At 39.0% G+C, this 21,784-nt stretch overlaps 1 protein-coding gene across 2 annotated transcripts in view; it reads right to left on the reverse strand.

Moving 5' to 3' along the window:
• Positions 1-16,711, reverse strand: part of sucla2 (succinate-CoA ligase ADP-forming subunit beta) — an 89,504-nt gene extending 72,793 nt beyond the window's left edge. Inside the window, exon 1 of one of the 2 annotated variants that reach the window (XM_059977337.1) lies at positions 16,490-16,711. In XM_059977337.1, the coding sequence (XP_059833320.1) occupies positions 16,490-16,561 (72 nt within the window). In that variant the 5' untranslated portion in view covers positions 16,562-16,711. The remainder of the gene's footprint in view (positions 1-16,489) is intronic. The other variant, XM_059977338.1, reaches the window with a different exon arrangement.
• Positions 16,712-21,784: the final 5,073 nt, after the last annotated feature.

Here is a 21,784-nt window from a genome sequence, read left to right on the forward strand (position 1 = left end):
TCACAGTAACAGAAATTTTGACCAGGGGTGCCCAAACTTTTGCATGCCACTGTACATATATAGCTAGGGCACTTAAGACTATTGTACAGTATTCTACTTGTTAACATAGAGTGGAGAGCAAGTCTTTAAATCTGGCGAGAGCAGAGGACACTGGGAAATACGAGGATAGAGCGTTGCAGGAGGACTGTGAGACAGGTAGCAGAGAAGGAGTGCCAGGGTGGGTGAGGGGCTTAAATCAATCAAACCCAAAGTTTGACTCATTTAAGCGCCAGGCCAAATAGAAAAGATCAGATATGGGCCAAAACAAGGCGGTGGCTTGAGCCTGAGAACGCAGAACGATTTAATCAGCAAACCAGACTGAAATGGTCAAGGTGTTGGGGCCGGAGGCAAAGGATGAGCAGGTTCATCTGGCTGCTCCACAAGGTTTGAGACTTATGCAGAGTCTCATCATACAACCTAATTCCCATCCAAAGTATTAACATTTATAGTCAGTGGCCACTTTATTAAGTAACATAGTAGAACCTGGTGTGGCCTCCTGCTGTCGTAGCCCATCTCAAGGTTCAACGTGTTGTGCATTCAGAGCTGTTCTTCTGCACACCACTGCTGCAAAGCATGGAATTCTGAGTTCCTGTCAGTTTGAACCTATCCAGTCATTTTCCTCTGACCTCTCTAATTAACAAAGGAGTTTCTGCCCACAGAACTGCCGCTCACTGGATGTTTTTTGTTTTTCACATCGTTCTCGGTAAACTCTAGACAGAGACTATTACGTGTGAAAATCCCAGATCAGCAGTTTCTGAGATACTCAAACCACCGTGTCTAGCACTAATGATCATTACACGGCCAAAGTCATTTAGATTATATTTCTTTCCCATTCTGATCTTTGGTCTAAACAACAAATTAACCTCCTATGTGTTGAGTTGCTGCCACATGATTGGCTGATAGGATATTTTCATTAACAAGGTATAAAAGTGTACCTACTAAAGTAGCCAATGAGTGTACATACAGTTGCAAGAAAAATGTGTGAACCCTTTGCACTGTATGAATTCCTCATAAAATGTGGTCTGACCTTCATATGTCACAATAATAGACAAACACAATCTGCCTAAACTAGTAACACACAAGCAATTGTACTTTTTCATGTCTTTATTAAACACATAGTTTAATCATTCAGTCCAGTGTGGAAAAAGTATGTGAACCCTTATATGTAATAACTGGTAGAACCTCCTTTAGCAGCAATAACCTCCACCAAATGTTTCCTGTAGCTGATGATCAAACTTGCACAATGGCAAGGAAGAATTTTATACCACTCCTCCATACAAAACTGTGTCAGTTCATCCATTATTTCTGAGATACCAGGCATGAACAACCTTCTTTAGGTCATGGCACAGCATCACAATTGGGTTAAGACCTGGACTCTGACTTGGCCACTACAAAACACAGATTTTCTTCTTTTTAAACCATTCTGTTGTTGATTTACTCATGTGTTTTGGATCACTGCCTTGTCGCATCATCCAACTTCTACTAAGCTTCAGGTGCCAGACTACTACCCTGACATTCTCCTGTAAAATGTCTTGATACAACTTTGAATTAATTGCAAGCTGCCCAGGCCCTGAGAAAGCAAAATAGTCCCAAACCATGATGTTCCTTCCACCATGCTCCACAGTTGGGATGAAGTTTGGGTGTTGGTGTACTATGCCCTTTTCCCGCCAAATATAGAGGTGTATACTTCTGTTTAAAAGTTCAACTTTTGTTTCATCTGTACACAGAACACTGCCCTAGAAGTGTTGTGGCACATTCAGGTGGTCATTTGCAAACTTGAGACATCCAGCACTGTTTTGGAGAGCAGTGGTTTCCTCTATGATGTCCCTCTAGGAAAACCACTCATGTTCAGTGTTCAGTGTTCACTCATGAACAGAAACTTTAGCATGTTCTAAACATGTCAGCAGGTCTTTTGCTGTTACTCTTGGGTTCAGTTTCACCTCCTTCAGCATTGCATGCTGCGTTCTTGGTGTGATCTTTGCAGGATGTCCACTCCTAGAAAGAGTAGCAATAGTATTAAATTGCCTCCGTTTGTGGACAGTTTCTCTTATTGTGGACTTATGAACACTCAAGTATTTAGGAATGCTTCTGTAGCCTTTTTCAGCTTCAAACATCTCTACAATTCTTCTTTTAAGGTCCTCGGAAAACTGTTTTGATCAAGGCATGGTGCACATAAACAAATGTTTCCTGAGAAGAGCAGGCTCTGTCAGTAACCTGACTTTCTCTGTCTTTTTTACAGGGCAGGCCATCTATACATCCACACCTCCAATCTGCTTTCATTGATTGGAACACCCAATGCCAAATAGCATTTTTGGAACACACTACCCCAGACATTCGTGTACTTTGAATCTAGACTGTTGTTGTTTAAATGGTATATTCAAGATTGACGAAAAGAAATTCAGTTGTTTATGTATTATTAGTTTAGGCAGATTGTTGTCTATTATTGTGACTTCAATTTTATGAGTAATTAAAGCAGAAAACCAGGTAATTGCAAAGGGTTCACAAATTGTTTCTTACAACAGTGGACCCTGCACCAATCCATACAGAAAAGCACTAGTCACAGGGTTCCAATCTGAAAAACAAAACAATACCATGTTCTGCCTCTTTACACCAAGCCAACTCTGTATCTGGGTAACTCATGGTGGACCTGATGGATGTCACGTTCCAGGCCAGCATACAAAGTGGGACTTTGTGGACAACGTCTGCTACTCTGCCCTTGTAAATTCTTGAGGTACCTCTTCATAAAACTCAATCAAATTTATAATACATGATTTTCCACACACAAAGCCTCACTGAATATCCAGTTTACTGTTTGTTTGGTCATAGAAGACAGGGGGTAGTGAAGGATGGGTGTTTCTTTGACTAGAGATCAAACTCTAGTGTATGCAGTGATTTTCCACAAGGATACATGCTGGGACATCTGTTGTTTGTTATAATATTAGGCAATGTTAGGCAAAAATTGATGGGAGTTCTGGACAGGGAGGAACGCTGTCAAGGATTGAGTAGGATGTGGACAAGTTGAGTACTTGGGTAATGAAATGACAAATTGAGATAAATCTGGACAAGTATGAGATGAAATATTTTGGGGTGTCAAACGAAAGAGGAACATGCAGTTTACAGTAAATAGTAGGACCCGTAGGAACATTAACATACAGAGGAATTGTGGCATACAAATTCACTCCTACTTGTAAATGGCAACACAACCGGAGGGTGGTTAAAAAAAAGCATAAGGCAATGCTTGCCTTCATCGATCTGAGCATTGAGTATAAATACTGGTAAGTTGTAATGTTGGTGAATAAATCTTTGGTTACATATTTGAGGGCATTGCGTGCAGTTCTCTTTACTGCTCTATAGAAAGGACATAGAGGCTTTGGACAGGGTGCCAAAGAAGCTCCTACATATAATGAAATATATTATATGCATAATGGAGTATACAAACTTGTATTGTTTTCTCCAGAGCTTCAGTGATCTGATAGAAGAATATAAAATTATGAGATACATGAGATAGATGAGTTGGCTTTCCCCCAAAGCGGAAAGGTCAAATACTGGAGGTCATCAAATTAAAGTGAGAGGGGCAAACTTAAAGGAGATATGAATGGGGAGTGTTCTCCCTCATCACAAAGTGGTAGGTCCTCAAACAGACAGTCAGGGTTGCTGGCAGAATCAGATGGAACAGCAACATTTAAGCGGTATTTAGGTATACAAAAACTGACAGGAAATAGAAGGAAATGGGCCATGTACAGACAGATGGAATTAGTTTAGATTGGCCTGCTTCCAAGCTGTCTCTCTTTACGCTTACTGGAAACTGGAATTAGCAGAGATAGATACTTGACAGCTGAAACGGACGTGGGTTTAAATGAATCAATTACTCAGAAAAGATGGAACCCGTTGTAAATGGTGCCTTCAAGTGGCACACATAGACCAATAACCAAATTACTAATGTCCAGTTTGGGTTTTACCAAGACCGCATGACAGATCTCACCACAGCCTTAAGACAAACATGGACAAAGAACTGAGTATCAGAGATTAGGTGTGAGTGTCTATTCTTGACCTTAAGGCATCCTGGTAAAACTGTAGTCAACATACATCAAAGGGGAAAACATTTCATGGAGTCACACACTGAACAAAGAAAGATAGGTGTAAGTGGCAGAGGTCATTCATCTCAATCCAAGACACCACTGTAGGAATACATCAGGGCAGTCTTAGATGTACATCTTCAGTTGTTTAATCAATAACTTTCTTTCCACCGTAATGTCAGAAGTAGAAAATGTTTACTGATAATTGAGAATAGAATTTCTTTTTCAATTCCTCAGCAAATGAAGCTGCTCATGTCTGCATGCAGCAAGACCTAAACTAGTGGTCGTCAATCCGTCGATCACGATCGACCGGTCAATCTTTGAGACTTTCCCAGTAGATCCCAAAAGAAATGAAAAATAAATACACAAATGCTGTTGTAATGTGAGCATTATAAAAATAAGTAATACTAATTAGGATAACGGTAATATAGAAATACTACCGCTACCGAAAGCTGTTTATAAAGAGAGATTGTTTCCGGGTTGCGGAGTTTTAGTTCCATTCTTTCTGCCCACTGTGCATGTGTGTAGCTCCCCTGCCATGCACCGCGGTAGAAAAGACATGAAGTAAAACCCCGCAACCCAGAAGCAACCTCTCTTTACAAACAGCTTTCCGCAGCGAGGGTTATTGCTATATTATCATTATCCTAATTTGTATTAACATATCTTTATAATGCTCACATTAGAACACTTCTCCCCCTTTAAATTCCAACATTCCCAAAATGTAAATAACTGGGAAACAAACAAACAGTGGTGTCATTATCTTGTGTACCTCTGAAACTTATACTGGTGTCTCAGTAACAGTTTACCAATACGAAACACCTGAAAAACATGGCAGATTCAACATTCAGTCTAACAAAGGAAACTGTTCATTCAAATATTCAGTCTGTCAGGAGGTTTGCGAGGGTGCTCTGCTGAAACAGATGAAAATTATTAAATCTAAGTACAGAAGCTGTCTTACTGACAGACATCTCACAGACTGTTACAGTCTGGCTGTCTGTAGTTATGAGCCAACTTTCTCACTCCCAGATAAGGGACAAAAGTAGCAGACGAATACGGGACACTTGTGTTTTCCCCGAAAAAGGCTACCATGACTATGAAGCCCTGCGCTGGCTCGTATGTGCACATGCGTGTACATGTCGATTTTTTTCTACAAATCGGTTTTGGCTTAATCTTCCCGATTCTGTTAAATGAAACTACACAGTGTACATACATTATTTCAACTTCCAGGTTGTGGGGTTCTACTTCTGGTCTTTTCTCCCCGGTGCGCATGCGAGTGACTAACCGATTTAGTAGGTTGAACTTGCCTCCGGGGATCTTGGCTGGTTACCACTACCCTAAAAAATATTCAGTTGCAGATTGATGGTAGCAAGCAACATTTGCACCACAAAAGTAGTGGGCAACGACAACCTCCATCACGAAAGAATCTAATCACTTACCCTAGACATTCAATGAAAAACAAATAACGTTGTTAAAAATTGCACTTTTAAAGAAACATAGGGCAATTGAGAGGGAAAGAAGATAGGGTAGCTTTGTTTAACAAGAAAGGAATACATATACTATTGAGTATCAATAGAATGCAGTGAATGAGTTGGAACAATTTGGGTAAAAATAAGAAATAGCGCAAAAATAAAGCGGAGGGAGAAATTTACAAAGAACAAGGTGTTGTTTCTCATAATTCCAATTGAGCATTAATTGGAAAATATCAAGGATATGCAAGGAATTATTGTTGATGTTTTCCACTGGCATTTTGATTGGATTAGTTAAACACACAGGGGTTTCATGAAAGAATTTGTAGAGTGCATCGGGAATTGTTGCTTAGAGTAAAAGAAGAAAGACCCTACCAGATAACAGGCTCTTTAGATTTGGTCATGAGTAAGAAAGAAAATTATTGTTTAAGGATCCCCTAGCAAGCAACATATCAACATAGAGGAATTCTGGATGCACTTCAAGGGTAAACGCCAGAGGTTCATAAGCAACATCTTCCATATAAATAAGGACAATTATAATGGTATAAAAGGTGGAGTATTTAGAGTGGATTGGATAAAAAAAGGCTAAGGAATAGGTCAGTGGATGAGCTGTGGCAAGTATTTAAACAGATGGTTCATACACAAAATGATCCCAATTAAAGAGATCCAGGAGCAAGATTGTAGTTAACACAGTGAGTCAAGAAAAGCATTAAATTAAAGATTCAAGCTTACAAAAACGGCAAAGTGGCTTGTGGCAGGCAAGAGGACCAGGAAATTTACAAGCAACAGGGAAAGACCAAAAAGCTAAAAAGGAAGGAGAAAAATAATGAGAGAAAACTGGCAATTAATAGCAAAATAAACAGTAAGAGCTTCTAATGAAATATAAAAAAGGGGGGAGGAGAGAGGCAGGGAGAGATTAACTAGAAACAAAGAAATGCTAGCTAAATCAAATCAATACTTTGCATCAGTCTTTAAGGTGGAGGATATCACAAATATCCCACAAAGATACTTGATACTCTAGTTTCACACAGAATGGAAGGACACGCTACAAGTATCATAATGGGCAATGTACTGGGAAAAACTAATGGGACTAAAGACAGACAAGTAAGATGGTTTTAAAAGAAGTTACCTCAGAAACAGTAGAACCATTTTTCAAAACACAGCTAGTTCCTAGAACATACTAGTGGATTGGAAAACCATAAATGGGACTCAAACATAAAGGCATTTTTGTATGCTTGAGTTTTTGACTTTAATGTTTTTCTTGACCTACTGTGTTAAGTGTTAGCTTAATCTTCTTTGTTGGCAAGACACTGATCTCTGAAATCAAGGAAGAAATAGCTGCTTTTTTAGGAAGCTTAACACAATCAAACTAAGTTAACATGATCTTATGATTGGTAACTGTGTTTGACAAACTTGCTAACAATCTTCATGGATGAAACAAAGAGAGTCAGAGAAACCTGCTGATATACAGCATTTAGATTTTCAAAAGCATTTGAAAAGCTGGTGCAAAAGGTAGGAGTTTATGGTGTTGGGGAGGTATGCCAGCATGGTTTGAACATCTTATAAGCACAGTTAGAATAAACAAGCCCTTCTTTAGGCTGACAGCAGTATAACCTATCCTCGTTATATGTGTCTTCAGATTATGCAGATTCACACTTATACAAGGAACCTATTTCTACCAATGTCTCTTTATATGCATCCAAAACTCAGTTATGCGAGGAGCACTGCTTTCCCACCAATACAAGTAACGTGTTCACGTCTCACTCACACCAGTCTCGCATTGGTTTTGGCAACATATGGACGCACGATCTTGCGCTCTTAAACTTTTGTTGTTTTTACCTATGCTGCAGTGATTTTGTGCTTGAAATATTTAACTATGCCTCCTAAGTGTCCGATGTCAAGTCCTAGTCCATCAGCCAAGTGGCAGAAAACTGCTTTAACACTTGGAAAAAAAAGTTGGAAATTATAAACAGAGTGGCGTCAGATAAGACCAGGCTTTTTTGGAAGCATATGCCGAAACGTACTTAGCTAAGTAAGGATGAAAAAACTGCGGCAGGTTTCAAAGCAGCAAAGGATAGATTGTTCCAGTGCCGAAGGAGACTGTAAGATGAAACCTCTCTTAGTTTACAATTCACTAAACTCCCATGCTCTTGAGGGTTTGAGTAAGAATATTCTTCCTGTACTCTGGGCAGCTAACAAGAAAGCCATGGGTCACTAGTCAAATCTTTGAAGATGGATTTGCTAATAATTTTGCTGTTGAGGCTGAACGCTACTGCCGGGAACAGAATCTTGCCTTTAAAGTTCTTTTGTTGCTTGACAATGCGCCAGTCCATCCTAAACATTTGGACAGCATCCATCCTGACCTAACAGTGCGTTTCCTGCCGCCTAACACAACATCACTGATTCAACCACTCGACCAAAGTGTGCTATCCAAATTCAAGGCATTTTTTTTTACAGCGAACTATCTCTCAGATGCTGCAAGCAACAGAAGATTTTGAAACTCCCGGGAGTTTACTAACGGTGAGGGAATGGTGGAAGTCCTTCAACATCAGACATGCCATCAACAACATTGATGAATCTTGGAAAGAGGCCAGGTGAGTCTTCCTTCACCCCTTACTGTCCTTGATGATCCTTTCTTTTCTTTTAAAATCTTTTTATTAATTTTTAAACCAACATAAATGAAACATGAATACAGAGAGTTTGAGAGTACATAGTTAATAGTTTAAACAAACATTCAAATAGATGATAATCAATATATAATAACCTCCCAAACTCATGGTAATTACGAACAAAAGTAAAAAAAAACCCAAAAAAAAAGAAAAAAAAACTAACCAACATGGGCCATTGCATAATGTCAAATATATACAGTAGTGCCAATAACTCCGAACCTCCATCCAAATAATTAAGGATAATAAAAGTGAGGTTTAGGAAAAGACAATTTAACTCGTATGAAAATGTTGAATAAATGGTCTCCAAAGTTTCTTCAAATTTAACTTAAGGATCAAAGACAACACTTCTAATTTTTTCTAAGCTCAAACGAGATAGTTTGAGAAAACCACTGAAATATAGTTGGAGGATTAATTTCTTTCCAATTCAGTAGAATAGATCTGCTAGCCATTAATGTAATAAATGCAATCATCCGTCGAGCTGAGGGGGATAAACGACTATTATCTGCCATTGGTAAACCAAAAATTGTAGTAATAGGATGCAGCTGGAAAATTGATATTCAGAACTGTTGAAATAATACCGAAAATACCTTTCCAGTAATTTTGCAAACAAGGGCAAGACCAAAACACGTGGGTCAATGAAGCAACTTCAGAATGACATCTGCCACAGGTTGGATTAACATAAGAATAAAATCGAGCAAGTTTATCCTTAAACATATGAGCTCTATGTACAACCTTAAATTGTATTAGGGCATGCTTAGCACAAATAGAAGAAGAATTGACTAATTGTAAAATTTTCCCCCACTGCTCAGTAGGTATAAGACAATGAAGTTCTTTTTCCCATTCCTTCTTAATTTTTTCTGATACTTCTGGTTGTATTTTCATGATCATATTATAAATAAATGATGGCTACTAAACTCTTCTGACAAGGATTCAGAGCTAAAAAAATTTCCGTAATGTCCGATGGACATAATTTCGGAAGACTGTAACTCATTATTCAAAAAATTTCTGACTTGCAAATATCTAAAAAAATGAGTTTTAGTTAAATTATATTTATTAGATAGCTGTTCAAAGGACATAAAACTATTATCTAAAAATAGATCACGAAAACATGTTATACCTTCTGTTTTCCATAAAACAAAGGCTTGATCCATAAAAGAGGGCCGAAAAAGAAAGTTAGATATTATAGGGCTTGATAAGATAAACTTATTCAAGCCAAAAAATTTACGAAATTGAAACCATATTTGCGATGTAAGTTTAACTATAGGATTAGTTATCTGTTTATTCAATTTAGATAAAGAAAAAGGAAGTGAAAATCCTAAAATTGAAATCAATGAAAAGTCTTGTACAGATTTACATTCCAAACTTACCCATTGTGGGCAAGCTGCTATAGTCGATTCTTGTGTCCAAAATATTAAATATCGTATATTAACTGCCCAATAGTAAAATCTCTGGTTTGGCAAAGCCAAACCACCCTCCTTCTTAGGCTTCTGTAAATATTTTTTGCTTAGTCTAGGATTTTTGTTCTGCCACAGATAGGAAGATATTTTGGAGTCAATAATATCAAAAAAAGATTTAGGAATAAAAATTGGCAATGCTTGAAATAAATATAAGAATTTGGGTAATACCATCATCTTAATAGCATTAATTCAACCAACCAATGACAAAGATAATGGAGACAACCTGGTAACAAGTTGCTTAATTTTGTCAATTAAAGGTAAAAAATTAACTTTAAATAAATCTTTGTTTTTTTGGTAATTTTTATACCCAAATAAGTAAAATAATCTGTGACAACGTTAAATGGTAAATGTTTATAAATTGGAACTTGTATATTTAATGGAAATAATTTGCTCTTATTAAAATTCAATTTGTAACCAGAAAAGTTACTAAACTAAGCAAGCAAGGACAAAATAGCAGGAATAGATCTCTCAGGGTCGGATATGTATAGTAACAAATCATCAGCATATAATGATCTTATACGTCCCTTCCCCATGAGTAATACCCAAAATATTAGGTGATTCACAAATGGCTATAGCTTAGGGTTCCAAAACAGTATCAAATAGTAAAGGACTTAAAGGACAACCTTGCCTTGTACCACGGAATAACTGAAAAAAAAGATCTTTGATTATTGGTAAAGACCGAAGCCAAGGGTTGATAGTATATTAATTTAATCCATGATATAAATTTCAAACTAAAATTAAAATGCTGCAATGTATTAAATAAATATGGCCATTCAACTCTATCAAATGCCTTTTCAGCATCTAAGGAAATGACACGTTCTGGTATTTTGGGTGAAGGAGTATAAATAATATTAATTAATTTTCTAATGTTAAAAGATGAGTAGCGGTTTTTAATAAATCCAGTCTGATCTTCAGAAATAATTTGAGATAATATATTTTCTAATCTAGTGGCCAAAATTTTACTGAAAATCTTAAAATCCGTATTCAGCAAGGATATAGACCGATAGGATGCACATTCAGTGGGGTCTTTATCTTTTTTAAGAATTAAAGAAATAGAAGCTTCATAAAAAGATTGTGGCAATTTACCTATAGTTAACGCATCTTTAAAAATTTTACAAAGCCAAGGAGAGGGTATAGAAGAAAAGGATTTTAAAAATTCTACAGTATAACCATCCAGACCAGGAGCTTTCCCGGAATTCATTGAAAAAGTAGCCTCTTTTATTTCAGTTTCCGTAATAGGTGCATCTAGGAATACACTATCCTCTGTTGTTAATTTTGGGATATTCAATTTTCTTAAAAATTCATCTATTATAGAAGAATCCTCAATAAATTCTGATTGATATAAAGAATAATAAAAATCTTGAAAGGCTTTATTTATCTCTTTATGGTCGATTGTCAGAGTGCCAGCTCGTTTATGAACCCTAGTAATTTGTCATTTAACCGAAGCAGTTTTCAATTGATTAGCCAATAATTTGCCAGACTTAACTGCATGTACTTAAAACTGGGTTCTAGATTTAATTAACTGATTTTCAATCGAAGAGAATAACAACAAACCATGCTCCATTTGAAGTTCAACTCTTTCTTTATAAAGTTCTTTGCTGGGGGTCACTGAATAAATCTTATCAATTGCTTTGATTTTATCAACCAATGTTAATATTTTAGAATTAGTTCGTTTCCTAACTCCAGCAGAGTATGGAAATAATCTGTCCACGAATAAATGCTTTAAAAGTGTCCCATAAAATTCCACTAGCGATCTCTGCTGTAGAATTTGTTGAGAAAAACAAATCAATTTGTTGTTTAATAAAATTAAGAAAGTCTAAGTCCTGCAATAAAATAGAATTGAACCTCCAAGATTTAGCATTAGTAGATGAGTCCATTGTCTTAATAGATAGCTTCAAAGGTGCATGGTCAGAAATGGTAATGATATTTACAATCAACATCTGTAAGTAAATGGTGATCAATAAAAAAGTAAACAATTCTTGAATAATTATGATAAACATGAGAAAAGTATGAAAACTCTTTGTCATTGGGGTGTAAAAAATGCCTAATTTCGGAAATTCCAGAATCAATCATAAAGGAATTAATAAGAGAGGCCGATTTATTTGGAAGAGTTTGGGTGGGCTTAGATCTATCCATCAAAGGGTTCAAACAACAGTTAAAATCCCCACCCATTATCAGCATGTACTGATTCAAATTAGGAAAAATTCAGGACAATCAGTGTTTGGAGCATAAACATTAACTAAAACAACTTTTTGATTAAAAAGTAGACCAGTAATAAGCAAAAATCTACCTTGTGGGTCTGAAATTGTTTCATAGTGTATAAAGGAGGTTGAAGAATCTATAGAAATGGAAACGCCTCTTACTTTGGCTTGGGAATTCGAGTGATACTATTGTCCTTTCCAAAACCTAAAAAAACGTTGACTATCCACCTTCCTCACATGAGTCTCTTGTACAAAGATAACATTAGCATTCATTCTGTGGAATAATTTGAATATTTTTTTCCATTTGATCGGATGATTTAAACCATTAGTATTCCAAGAAACAAAATTAATAATCTTATCCATATTGCCAATATTTATTACAATTAACACATAAGGTTAAAAAAAAGATGAACTCATGAATCCGGAAGATGGAAGTAAGTTCAAGGAGGAACCGGAAGTCAGGACACTGCAACCATTTTTGTAGTTGCGAATCAGCCCATGAAGTAAAACTAAGTGTGAAGCAAGCAAAAAGAAAAATCTCCCTCCCTCCACCCTCAAAACCCCAGGAAAAAAGCCAAAAAGAGGCAAGCAAGCGATCTAATACTAAATTTACCCCCATGTCTCAAGACGGTAACTCAAACAAAAAAGTTAAATAAAAGATACAAACCACCCATATCATAAGAAAGGGTTAGTATAACAAAGATTAAAGTATAAAATTAGTATTATATATATAAAAAAGATTTTAAAAAATTAAAACAATAAAACCCATAAATGGATAATATTGTATTAATGTTTTAAAAGAAAGTCCTTAAACTTATTCAGACACATCAAAACAGATGTGACGTATCCAAGCACTTTCGGGGAAAAGAAATGACATCTTAGAAAAGTTTTTTATTTTAAAAATCTTAATACTTAAACATCAAAAATATAAAAAAGTGAATATGAACTTAAAAGAAAACTCTGAGTTACTTTCAAAACTAACAGAATAATAATATAAAAAGAACAAACTCAGAATAAACCAAAAATGGACTTTAACCGTAAGAAATACGTGTAAGCCAGCACGTAAAAAAATCATCATTTTATAAAAGATCCAAATCTATAAACTAATTATTACATTAGTCAACCCATAGTAGAAAAAAAGTATTATTCTTCAAGGAATCTTTGAGCATCCGCTGGAGATTTGAACAGCCGATAAGTCCCATCTTTGAGAGTAACTCTCAATTGTGCTGGAAATAACAGCGCTTCCTGATGAATTTCCCACATAATCAATTTAAAAGCCATTCTTGCCCTTAAAACTTCGGGACTATAGTCTTCCAGAATACGGAATTTAAAATCTTGAAAGCTGATCATACCCTTTTTCCGGACAGCCCGAATCAAACATTCTTTGGTATGAGGATAATGGATCCGGAGAATTACTTGTCGTGGTTTCAAACCTGAAGCTGATTGAAAACAAGAAATGCGATGTGCACGGTCGATTATTGGAGGGGTATCCAGTACTTCTGAGCCGAAGACATCCATTACAAAGTTGGAGAAAAATACAGTGAGATCACCATTCCCGAATTTTTCTGGAATCCCAATTATCCGGAGATTTTGTCTTCAAGAGCGGTTTTCAAGATCAGTGATTTTAGATTTATAACGATCAGCAGTTGAGAAGACGAAGCTTGCTGTTGTTGCAGAGTTTCAATTCTGTGATCTCTCTAGCCAGCGGCATCTTCAAGAACTAAAATACTTGCTTGTTGTTTTTGTGAATCCAGTGTAAGTGATTGAAGTTTTGCGTCAAGTGTCTTTAAAATTTCATCAAACGTAGAAAGCTTTGAGGTTAATTTATTCACCAGTTGTCCATAAGTTTCGCAATTGCTTCCAAAGGTAATGGTTCTTTCATCTGTTTCAATTCTTTTCTTTAGACATTTCAATGAGTTGAAAATGATTCAAACAATTGAAAAAGATTTCATATGTCTGAACCCCTTTAGAATAGGTATCAACAGATCAATTAGGGGGTGCTTGTAGGTAAAAAAAAGTAAAAGGATTGGAGCGAAGCCTGAAACTGCTTCACTCCATAAGCGCCATCTTGAGACCTCTGATGATCCTGACAACACACAACCATCCACCTCATCCATGTAAAGCTGCCAGACACCACAACAACCTCTCATCTCCTGGAGCCAACACACCTGCCATTGTTAGTACACCCTAGTATGTTAACTTCTTATGATTTATTACATCGAATAATACCTTAAATTGATTAAATATAATACGAATGTTGCCTTGTGGTACTGCCTTTGTATCGTATTGGTATGAAAATGTGAATAAATTACAGATAAAACTTACTTAGAAGGCCCTCCAGAACGCAACCCTGTTTTCTCTATTTAAATAATTATTCACAGGATGTATCCCCCGCATATATCGAGGATAGGCTGTAATTGGTTAATTATCTACAATTGTTATTAATGATCTGAATCAGGTGGCAGAGTGAAAGCTATCCAAGGTGATGCAGACAAAAATTAAGTGGAAGGACATACTGCGATGAGGGTACTTGGACTCTGCAGATCAGTTGCAAATGGAGTTTAATGTGGGAAATTGTGAGGTCATCCATTTTGCTAAGTCAAATCTAAAGGCAGGCTGTTATCTAACCAGAAAGATTGCATATGAACAAAGTACAAAGGGAACTAGGTGTTCCTGTATGTGAATCACAAAATGTTAGCAGGTGGAGAGTGCAGCAAGTGGTTAGGGTGGCAAATGTGATTTTGTGATTGGATATCTGTGCTTAGTGCTCAACAAAGATCAGTGCTGTTTGTGATGTGTACACAATGTTTTGTATGTTAGTGCAGGTGGCAACTTCAAAGAGTTTGCTGTTGTCATTAAGATTGTGTGATGCTGATATGCCACAGTGCAGCACTAGAAATGCCTGTGCTAAATTAAACTAACTCCATGTACCTGCAGGTAATGCAGTTCATGTGCTTGACTGATAGTTCTTAAGTATCTCTGTTGTATTTTACACCCCCACAACTACCCCTCTCCCCACGCCCAACCCAGCCGTGTGTTCCAGACAGCTAACACTATAAAACAAATTTGTCTCACTCATTTCTTTTAAATGTTTACCCTCTCACCTTCAAGCTATGCCCTTTAGTATTTGAGGTTGTGGTGTTGATGGTTGAAGACACAGCCAGCAAGAGATGACTGAAAAGTCAGAATTGAAGAACAACAAGGATAATTGATGCTGACAGTAATCCAAGATGGGGAGAAGTCCACAAAGTAAACTGAGAGCAAGTAATTTCAAATAATTCCTGGATTAAAGAAGAATTGATTACAGAAGCATACAGCAGTGATTTAAAAAAAACTTTAAGTGATTCAAAGCAAATATTTTGAACTACTCAGTTCATGAGGAAAGAGACAAATGAAAATTTCAACATAGACAACAGAGTAAGTTTTAAATTCAAATTATTGACGATAGAGTAAGCTAAGAGATCCAAGATGCTTAAATCTAGAGCAAAAAAACTGCTGGAGGATAAGGAATAAAAGACTAGTGGCACTGGTGAATTGGGAAGTGAGTATGCAGGGGAAGTATCTGCAGTATCTGACAGAAAAAAGGGAGCAAAAGAAATGACACAACCCAGCAACACAAAGAAGTTACAAATAATAAGAGTGGAAAGGACACCAGCAAGAGACCTCATTGCAAATGAACGCGGGTTAAAGTAATTGAAAAAAAGAACAGCATGGTTATCTGGTAGGATGAGAGGCACACATCCCAGAGACAGGTGAACAAGAAACAAAGGGTTTAAGAAAGCACGCAAGATTGAAACATGGATACACAAAGGAATGAAAGCAGGTACAGAGCAGCAATGTAGTTGAGGAGAGCAAGAGGGAGAGAAAAGAGCAGGCACTGTCCAAAGAATGCAAGGCATGGAGGATGGATAGATGGAGGGCAGAAAAAACACTCATATACAGGAGAATGCACAGGCAAGAACAGAAGGTAAAGAGGGGCCAGGAACAACAAAATAAGAGGAAAGAACACGTTAGTCTGGAGGGATGAGGAAAGAAGAAAAAGACACTGGTGGTCAGAGGACTTGGGGAGAGGTCAGAAGGAATTCCTATTACTTCTTTACCCAACTATAATGGTAAGGAGTAGGAAGTCTGGTTTGAAGGGTGAGGATGGGGAGGGGTGAGGGGGAGAGGAGGGCTAAGGGCGAGAGGAGGGGTGATGGGGAGGGGAGGAGTGAGGATGGGGAGGGGTTGGCTAGAAGGAGGGGGAAGGGATGGGGAGGGGAGAGGATGGGGCGGGGAGCGGATGAGGTGGGGAGTGGAGTGGATGGGGAGGGGAGGGAGGGATAGGATAGAACAGGCGGGGATTGGGGAGTCGGCAAGTTGAGTGGTAGGAAAGGCTAGCGGGGAGGAGTCAGCGTGAGCTGGGGGGGTTGGAAAGACTGGCAAAGGATAGGGTAAAGGTCGAGAGTGTTGGGCATGGGGAGGGTTAATCTGCACGGTCGCCTTTAGGCCTGCGATCGCAGTGTCGTGCGGCTGCTAGCACACCAACTTCTCCGCACCCAAACCCCCAGCTCAGCAGCCCCTCTCTTTATCGGCACTCACCCTGGAGAAGCGACAAGCCACGGATCTTCCATTTGACCCGAGACAGAGCCGGGAGAGGACACAGACCGCCATTGAAGTCTGAATCGGGTGTACTGCGCTTGCGCGGCCGGCTGCGCCTGCTGGGTAATCCGGTGCCGCTGCCGGCTGTTGTGCGCGGCATTGCGACTGCTGCAGGATGCAGTGGCGGTACCGTCCAACCCAGACCGGTGCTACAGTACCTGCTTTGTGTAAAACTATTCGCAATAGTTATTAAAATGAATTATGGAGCAAACCATAGCGTGGTGTCAATACTTTTTGAATGGGAAGCTCAGTATAATACTTTTAATCCCAGCATTCTTCACATAAAACCTGTTGTAATTTACCAGCGGCTGATTAACATAAGTGGGGGGAAAAAACTAAGATGTGAAATTTAAAACCAACACCTTGTAGAACTCACGAACGAAAATAATTCCTGCTAAAAGACGCGAGGCTGCAGATGCTGGAGCAACAAAACGTTGGTTCGAGCAGTATCTGTGAGAAAAAGGAAATGCCAATGCTTCGAGTTGCAATCATTCATATGGACTAAGAGTTACCATTATAAGGAGAACGGTGAATGGTAGACAAAGTGTAAATGACGGTGGCAGGTTGCGCCAGGTAAGGGAAGAGAGGCGGGATGGATATCGGACACAGTGGCAGTTGAAAAACAGATGGAGGCAGACAATGAGGGGAAAAAAAGGAAAGGCAGGTGGAATGGGGTTGTGGGGGAAGTGGGGTGTGAGCGTTGGAACAGTTGCTTGCGGGAGATACGAGAACACAAATGGCTACCGCGGCTAGAAACTAAAAAGGAAGTAAAAAAAATGGAAACCATTGGGAAAGAGTGAATGTCAGAGTTAAAACAATTAAGTTTATCTCTCAAAGCTACCTTTGAATATGATTAGTTCCCCAAGAACGATCATTAATTTCACACAGGGGAATACAACATAAACTAAAATCAGCTCAGATTCAGATTTATTTATTACAGGTACATGGAAACATGCAGTGAAATGAGGCATTTGTGTGCTCCAACCTACCCAAGGATATACTGGGGCAACTAATTGTCTTTGGTGTTACTGTAAGTACGATCAGTCAGACTGGCCTTTAACAGAATATCTTTTATTGAGAACAAGACATCAAGAAGCTTGGTACAACAATATTAAAATTATTTATCTCAGTAAATACATTTAAGACAAGGCTGTATAGATTTTGCATAGGAGGGGAAGTAAGGGTTATGGGGAAAACGCAGGCAGGTGGAGATGAGCCCATGGCCAGATCAGCCATGATCTTACTGAATGGCGGAGCAAGCTCAACAGGCCAGATGGCCTACTCCTGCTCTTATTTCTTATGTTCATACTGAAGACATTAACAGTCATGTGCATGCACATACATCATTTCAGATCAGATCAGAATCAGTATCACTGACATATGTCTTGAAATCTGTTGCTTTGTGGCAGCAGCACAATGTATAACATAGTAATTTTAAAAACACATTAAAATAAGGAACGTTTTTAAAAAATAGTGTGAGAGCAAGAGAAACCAAAAAAATATTGAGGTAGTGTACAGAAACTGTTCCTAAAACATTAAGTATGTGTCCTTAGGTCCCCTTATCTCCTCCTTGAAGGTACCAATGACAAGAGGGCAGGTATTGGATGATGGGGCCCTGACTGATGGATGCTGCGTCTTTGAGACATCATCTTTTTAAGATGTTCTGGCTGCTGGGGAGGCTAGCACTCATGATGGAGCTGGCTGTTTGCAACTTTCCACAGCTTTTTCCAATCCTGTGTAGTTGCTCTTCCACTTTAGACAGCGATGCAACCAGTTAAAATGCTCTGCATAATACATCTGTAGAAATTTGAGACACTAAGTCTCCTCAAACTCCTGATGAAATATGAGATGTTGATACCCAGGAACTTGAAATTGCTCACCCTTTCTACCACCGATCCCTCAATGAGGGGACTAGTGTGTGTTCCCTCAAATTCCCCTTTCTGAAAGCCGCAATTAATTCCTTGGTCTTACTGGCATTGAGTGAAGGTTGTTGCTACATCACCCTCAACCAGCTATTACACTCCTATATGCCTCTTTGTCACAATCTGAAATACCGCCAATAAGAGTTGAGTTGCTGCTAAATTTATAGATTATGTTTGAGCTGACCCTAGCCACACCGTCCTGGGTGTAAAGAGAAGACATCAGTGAGCTGAGCACACATCTTTGAGGTGTGCCAGTGTTGACTGTCAATGAGATGTTATTTCCGATCCGCACTGACTATGGTCTCCTGTTGACCAGTTGCAGAGTGAGGTACAGAGACCCAGATTCTGGAGATTGTTGATTAGTACTGAGGGTATGATGGTGTTTAATGCTGAGCTGTAACCAACAAACAGCATGCTGACATAGGTATCCCTATTGTCCAGGTGAACCAAGTGGAGAACCAGTGAGATGGCATCTGCTATAGATCTATTTGGTGACAGGCAAATTCCAGCAGGTCCCAGTCCTTGCTTAGGTAGGACTTGACTGTGGTCATGACAACTTCTCAAAGCATTTAATCACAGATGTGAGTGCAGCTCATTAGTCATTGAGGCAGCTCACCTTGCTCTCTTAGGTACTGGTATGATCATTGCCTTTTTGAAGCAGGTGGAAAACTTTGCCTGCAGCAATAAAAGATTGAGGATATCCTCGAACACTTCCAGCAGTTGGCTGGCACAGGTTTTCAGGTACACCATCAGGGCCTGACACCTTGCAAGGTCACCCCCTCGAAAGATGTTCTGTTATCGGCAGAGATCACAGGGTCAACAGATACTGCAGGGATTCAAATGTGTAGTTTTGTTCTCCCTTTCAAAACACATGTATAGAAGGTATTGAACTCACCTGGGAGTGAAGCATCACTGCCATTCAGTGTTAAATTGTGCCTTGTGAGTAGTAATAGCCTGCAAACCCTGCCAGAACTGGCATGCATCCAATTACATTTCTATCTTCAATTGGAATTGTCTTTTCACTCTTAAAATAGCCTTCCGTAGGTTGTACCTGGACTTCTTATATAGTTCTGGATCACCAGTCTTGAATGCCACATATCTAGTCCTCAGTAGACTATCAATCTCATGATTCATCCAGTTTTTGGTTAGAGCATGTCTGGTATGTTCTTAAAGGCACACATTCATCCACACAAGTCCTGATAAACTCAAAGACAAGTGTGAAGCATTTATTCAGATGACAAAGGTTTCAAAGGTGCATTTAATGTCAGAGAAATGTATACAATATACTTCTTGAAATGCTTTTCCTTCACAACCATCCAGGAAAACAAAGGAGTGCCCCAAAGAATGAATGACAGTTGAATGTTAGAACCCCAAAGTTCCCACCAGCTCCCCCCTCCCTCCCGCACATAAGCAGCAGCAAACAACCCCCCCCCCCCCCCCCCCCGGCCTCACCGGCAAAAAAAAACATCGGTACCCACTACTGAGCACTGAAGCATGAGCAAAGCAACAGCAAAGACACAGATTTGCAGTTACCCCAAAGACTTCGCATTTCACCCAGTATTCAACATCCCACAGGCTCTCTCCCCTCCCTAATAAGGGAGAAAGAGGTGGCTCCGTTTTCACAGCAAGCAGAGAGACATAACGAACAACTCATAGTTTACCATGTTAAAAGTCTGTTAAGTTGCTTTTTTTTTAAAACCCAAAGATCTGGTCACACATCCATTGATATTCTGACTCTCCCGACGACACACAGGTCTCCTGCCCAGACACCGACCTTTCATCTGGCTGTCTCCAGAGCTGAGCTGGACTCTTTAGGCCGAGCCCTTGGCATGCCAAACAATGGCCAGTTGTGAAACCCTGAGAGCCTGTCCCATTCCTGCAAAGAACTGAAGTCAACGTGTAACTCCAGGTCAGGGTCTTCAAAAGAACCCTGAAAGGGAAAAATAAAGATATTGAAGATGGAAAAAGAGCTGGTCCCAAAGTTGCAAGCAAAGGAGTCGCCGGTTAGTGCCATCTTCACTCCGCTCTGCCTCCAATTACCCCTGAATAAGTCTCTGACTACTGTCCAGACCACCGACTCAAAGCAGTCCTGTAAGCACTCCTCCACCTCTCTGGTCATCACCACTGGTGCTGCGATCTTCAATTACTGCCTGTACGCTATGAGTAGATGTACAGCCAGGTGTTCAGACTCTCCAAAGAGTGGTGTGGTAATGGCACGGTAAGCATTCTTGATGGTGGTACAACAATGGTCAGGTATGTTGGCTTCTCTGGTTCCACAGGTGATATATTGGAAGTAGTTGTTCAGAGACTTCTTCAAGCTGGCCTGGTTGAAATTTCACTCAGTGATAGGGTGTGTTGATTCATGTCTGCTGTTCACGGTGCTCAGCTCTTCCAGTGGTGCCTGACATTGGCCAGAGGAGGAATGTACACCATTACTATGATTAACAATGAAAAAGCCCCCTTGGCAGATAAAATGAATGACACTTGACTGCTAGATGTTTCAAGGCAGGTGAGCAGGACTGAGACAGAACTGCCACATCTGTGTACCACAATGAGTTAACCATAAACTATACTCCTCAGATGTCCCATCTTTTCAAGTCCTCGGGCTGCAGTGCTGCATCTGAAATGGTAGGGGTAAGCCATGTTTCTGTGAAGCAAAGATTTCCAGCATCTTAAGATTTTTGCTTTTAGAAACTATTACCACTGAGATCATAATAATGTGCAAAATAAATTTTGTAACTGCATTTGTTAAAATCATTAAATTGATTACTCTTTTGAGATTTTGTAATGTCAACACATATTAAGTTACCTACATCTGCAATTATACAATTATTTACAAAGGAGAATGCAATTATAAAGTTAACCCAAATGCACCTTTTTCTCCATCATATACACTAAAATCTTCTAGTACGTTTACAGCTGTTGCATTCTATCGATACCTTGAAAACTTTGTGCATCAAGAAGACATATTACATCTCATCTCACTTCAACCAGTGCCTTTATCAATGCCACTTAATGACATGGCAACCTGGGTTCAATTCCCGCCGCTGCCTGTGAGGAGCTTGTACGTTCTCCCCGACTACATGGGTTTTCTCTGGGTGCTCCAGTTTCCTCCCACATTCTAGACGTACCAGTTGGTAGGTCATCGTAAATTGCCCCATTAGGGTTAACTCGGGAGTTGTTGGAGGGTGCGGATCAAAGGGCTGGATGGGCCTATTCCGTGCTGTATCTCAATAAATAATAATCACTTGTAAGGGTTGTAATCTATATTATAAACATCAAATTGAGAGGCAAGTTCTAAACTCATGTTTAT

Source organism: Hypanus sabinus, chromosome 8, assembly GCF_030144855.1.
Source record: "Hypanus sabinus isolate sHypSab1 chromosome 8, sHypSab1.hap1, whole genome shotgun sequence".
Taxonomy (NCBI): Eukaryota; Metazoa; Chordata; class Chondrichthyes; order Myliobatiformes; family Dasyatidae; genus Hypanus; species Hypanus sabinus.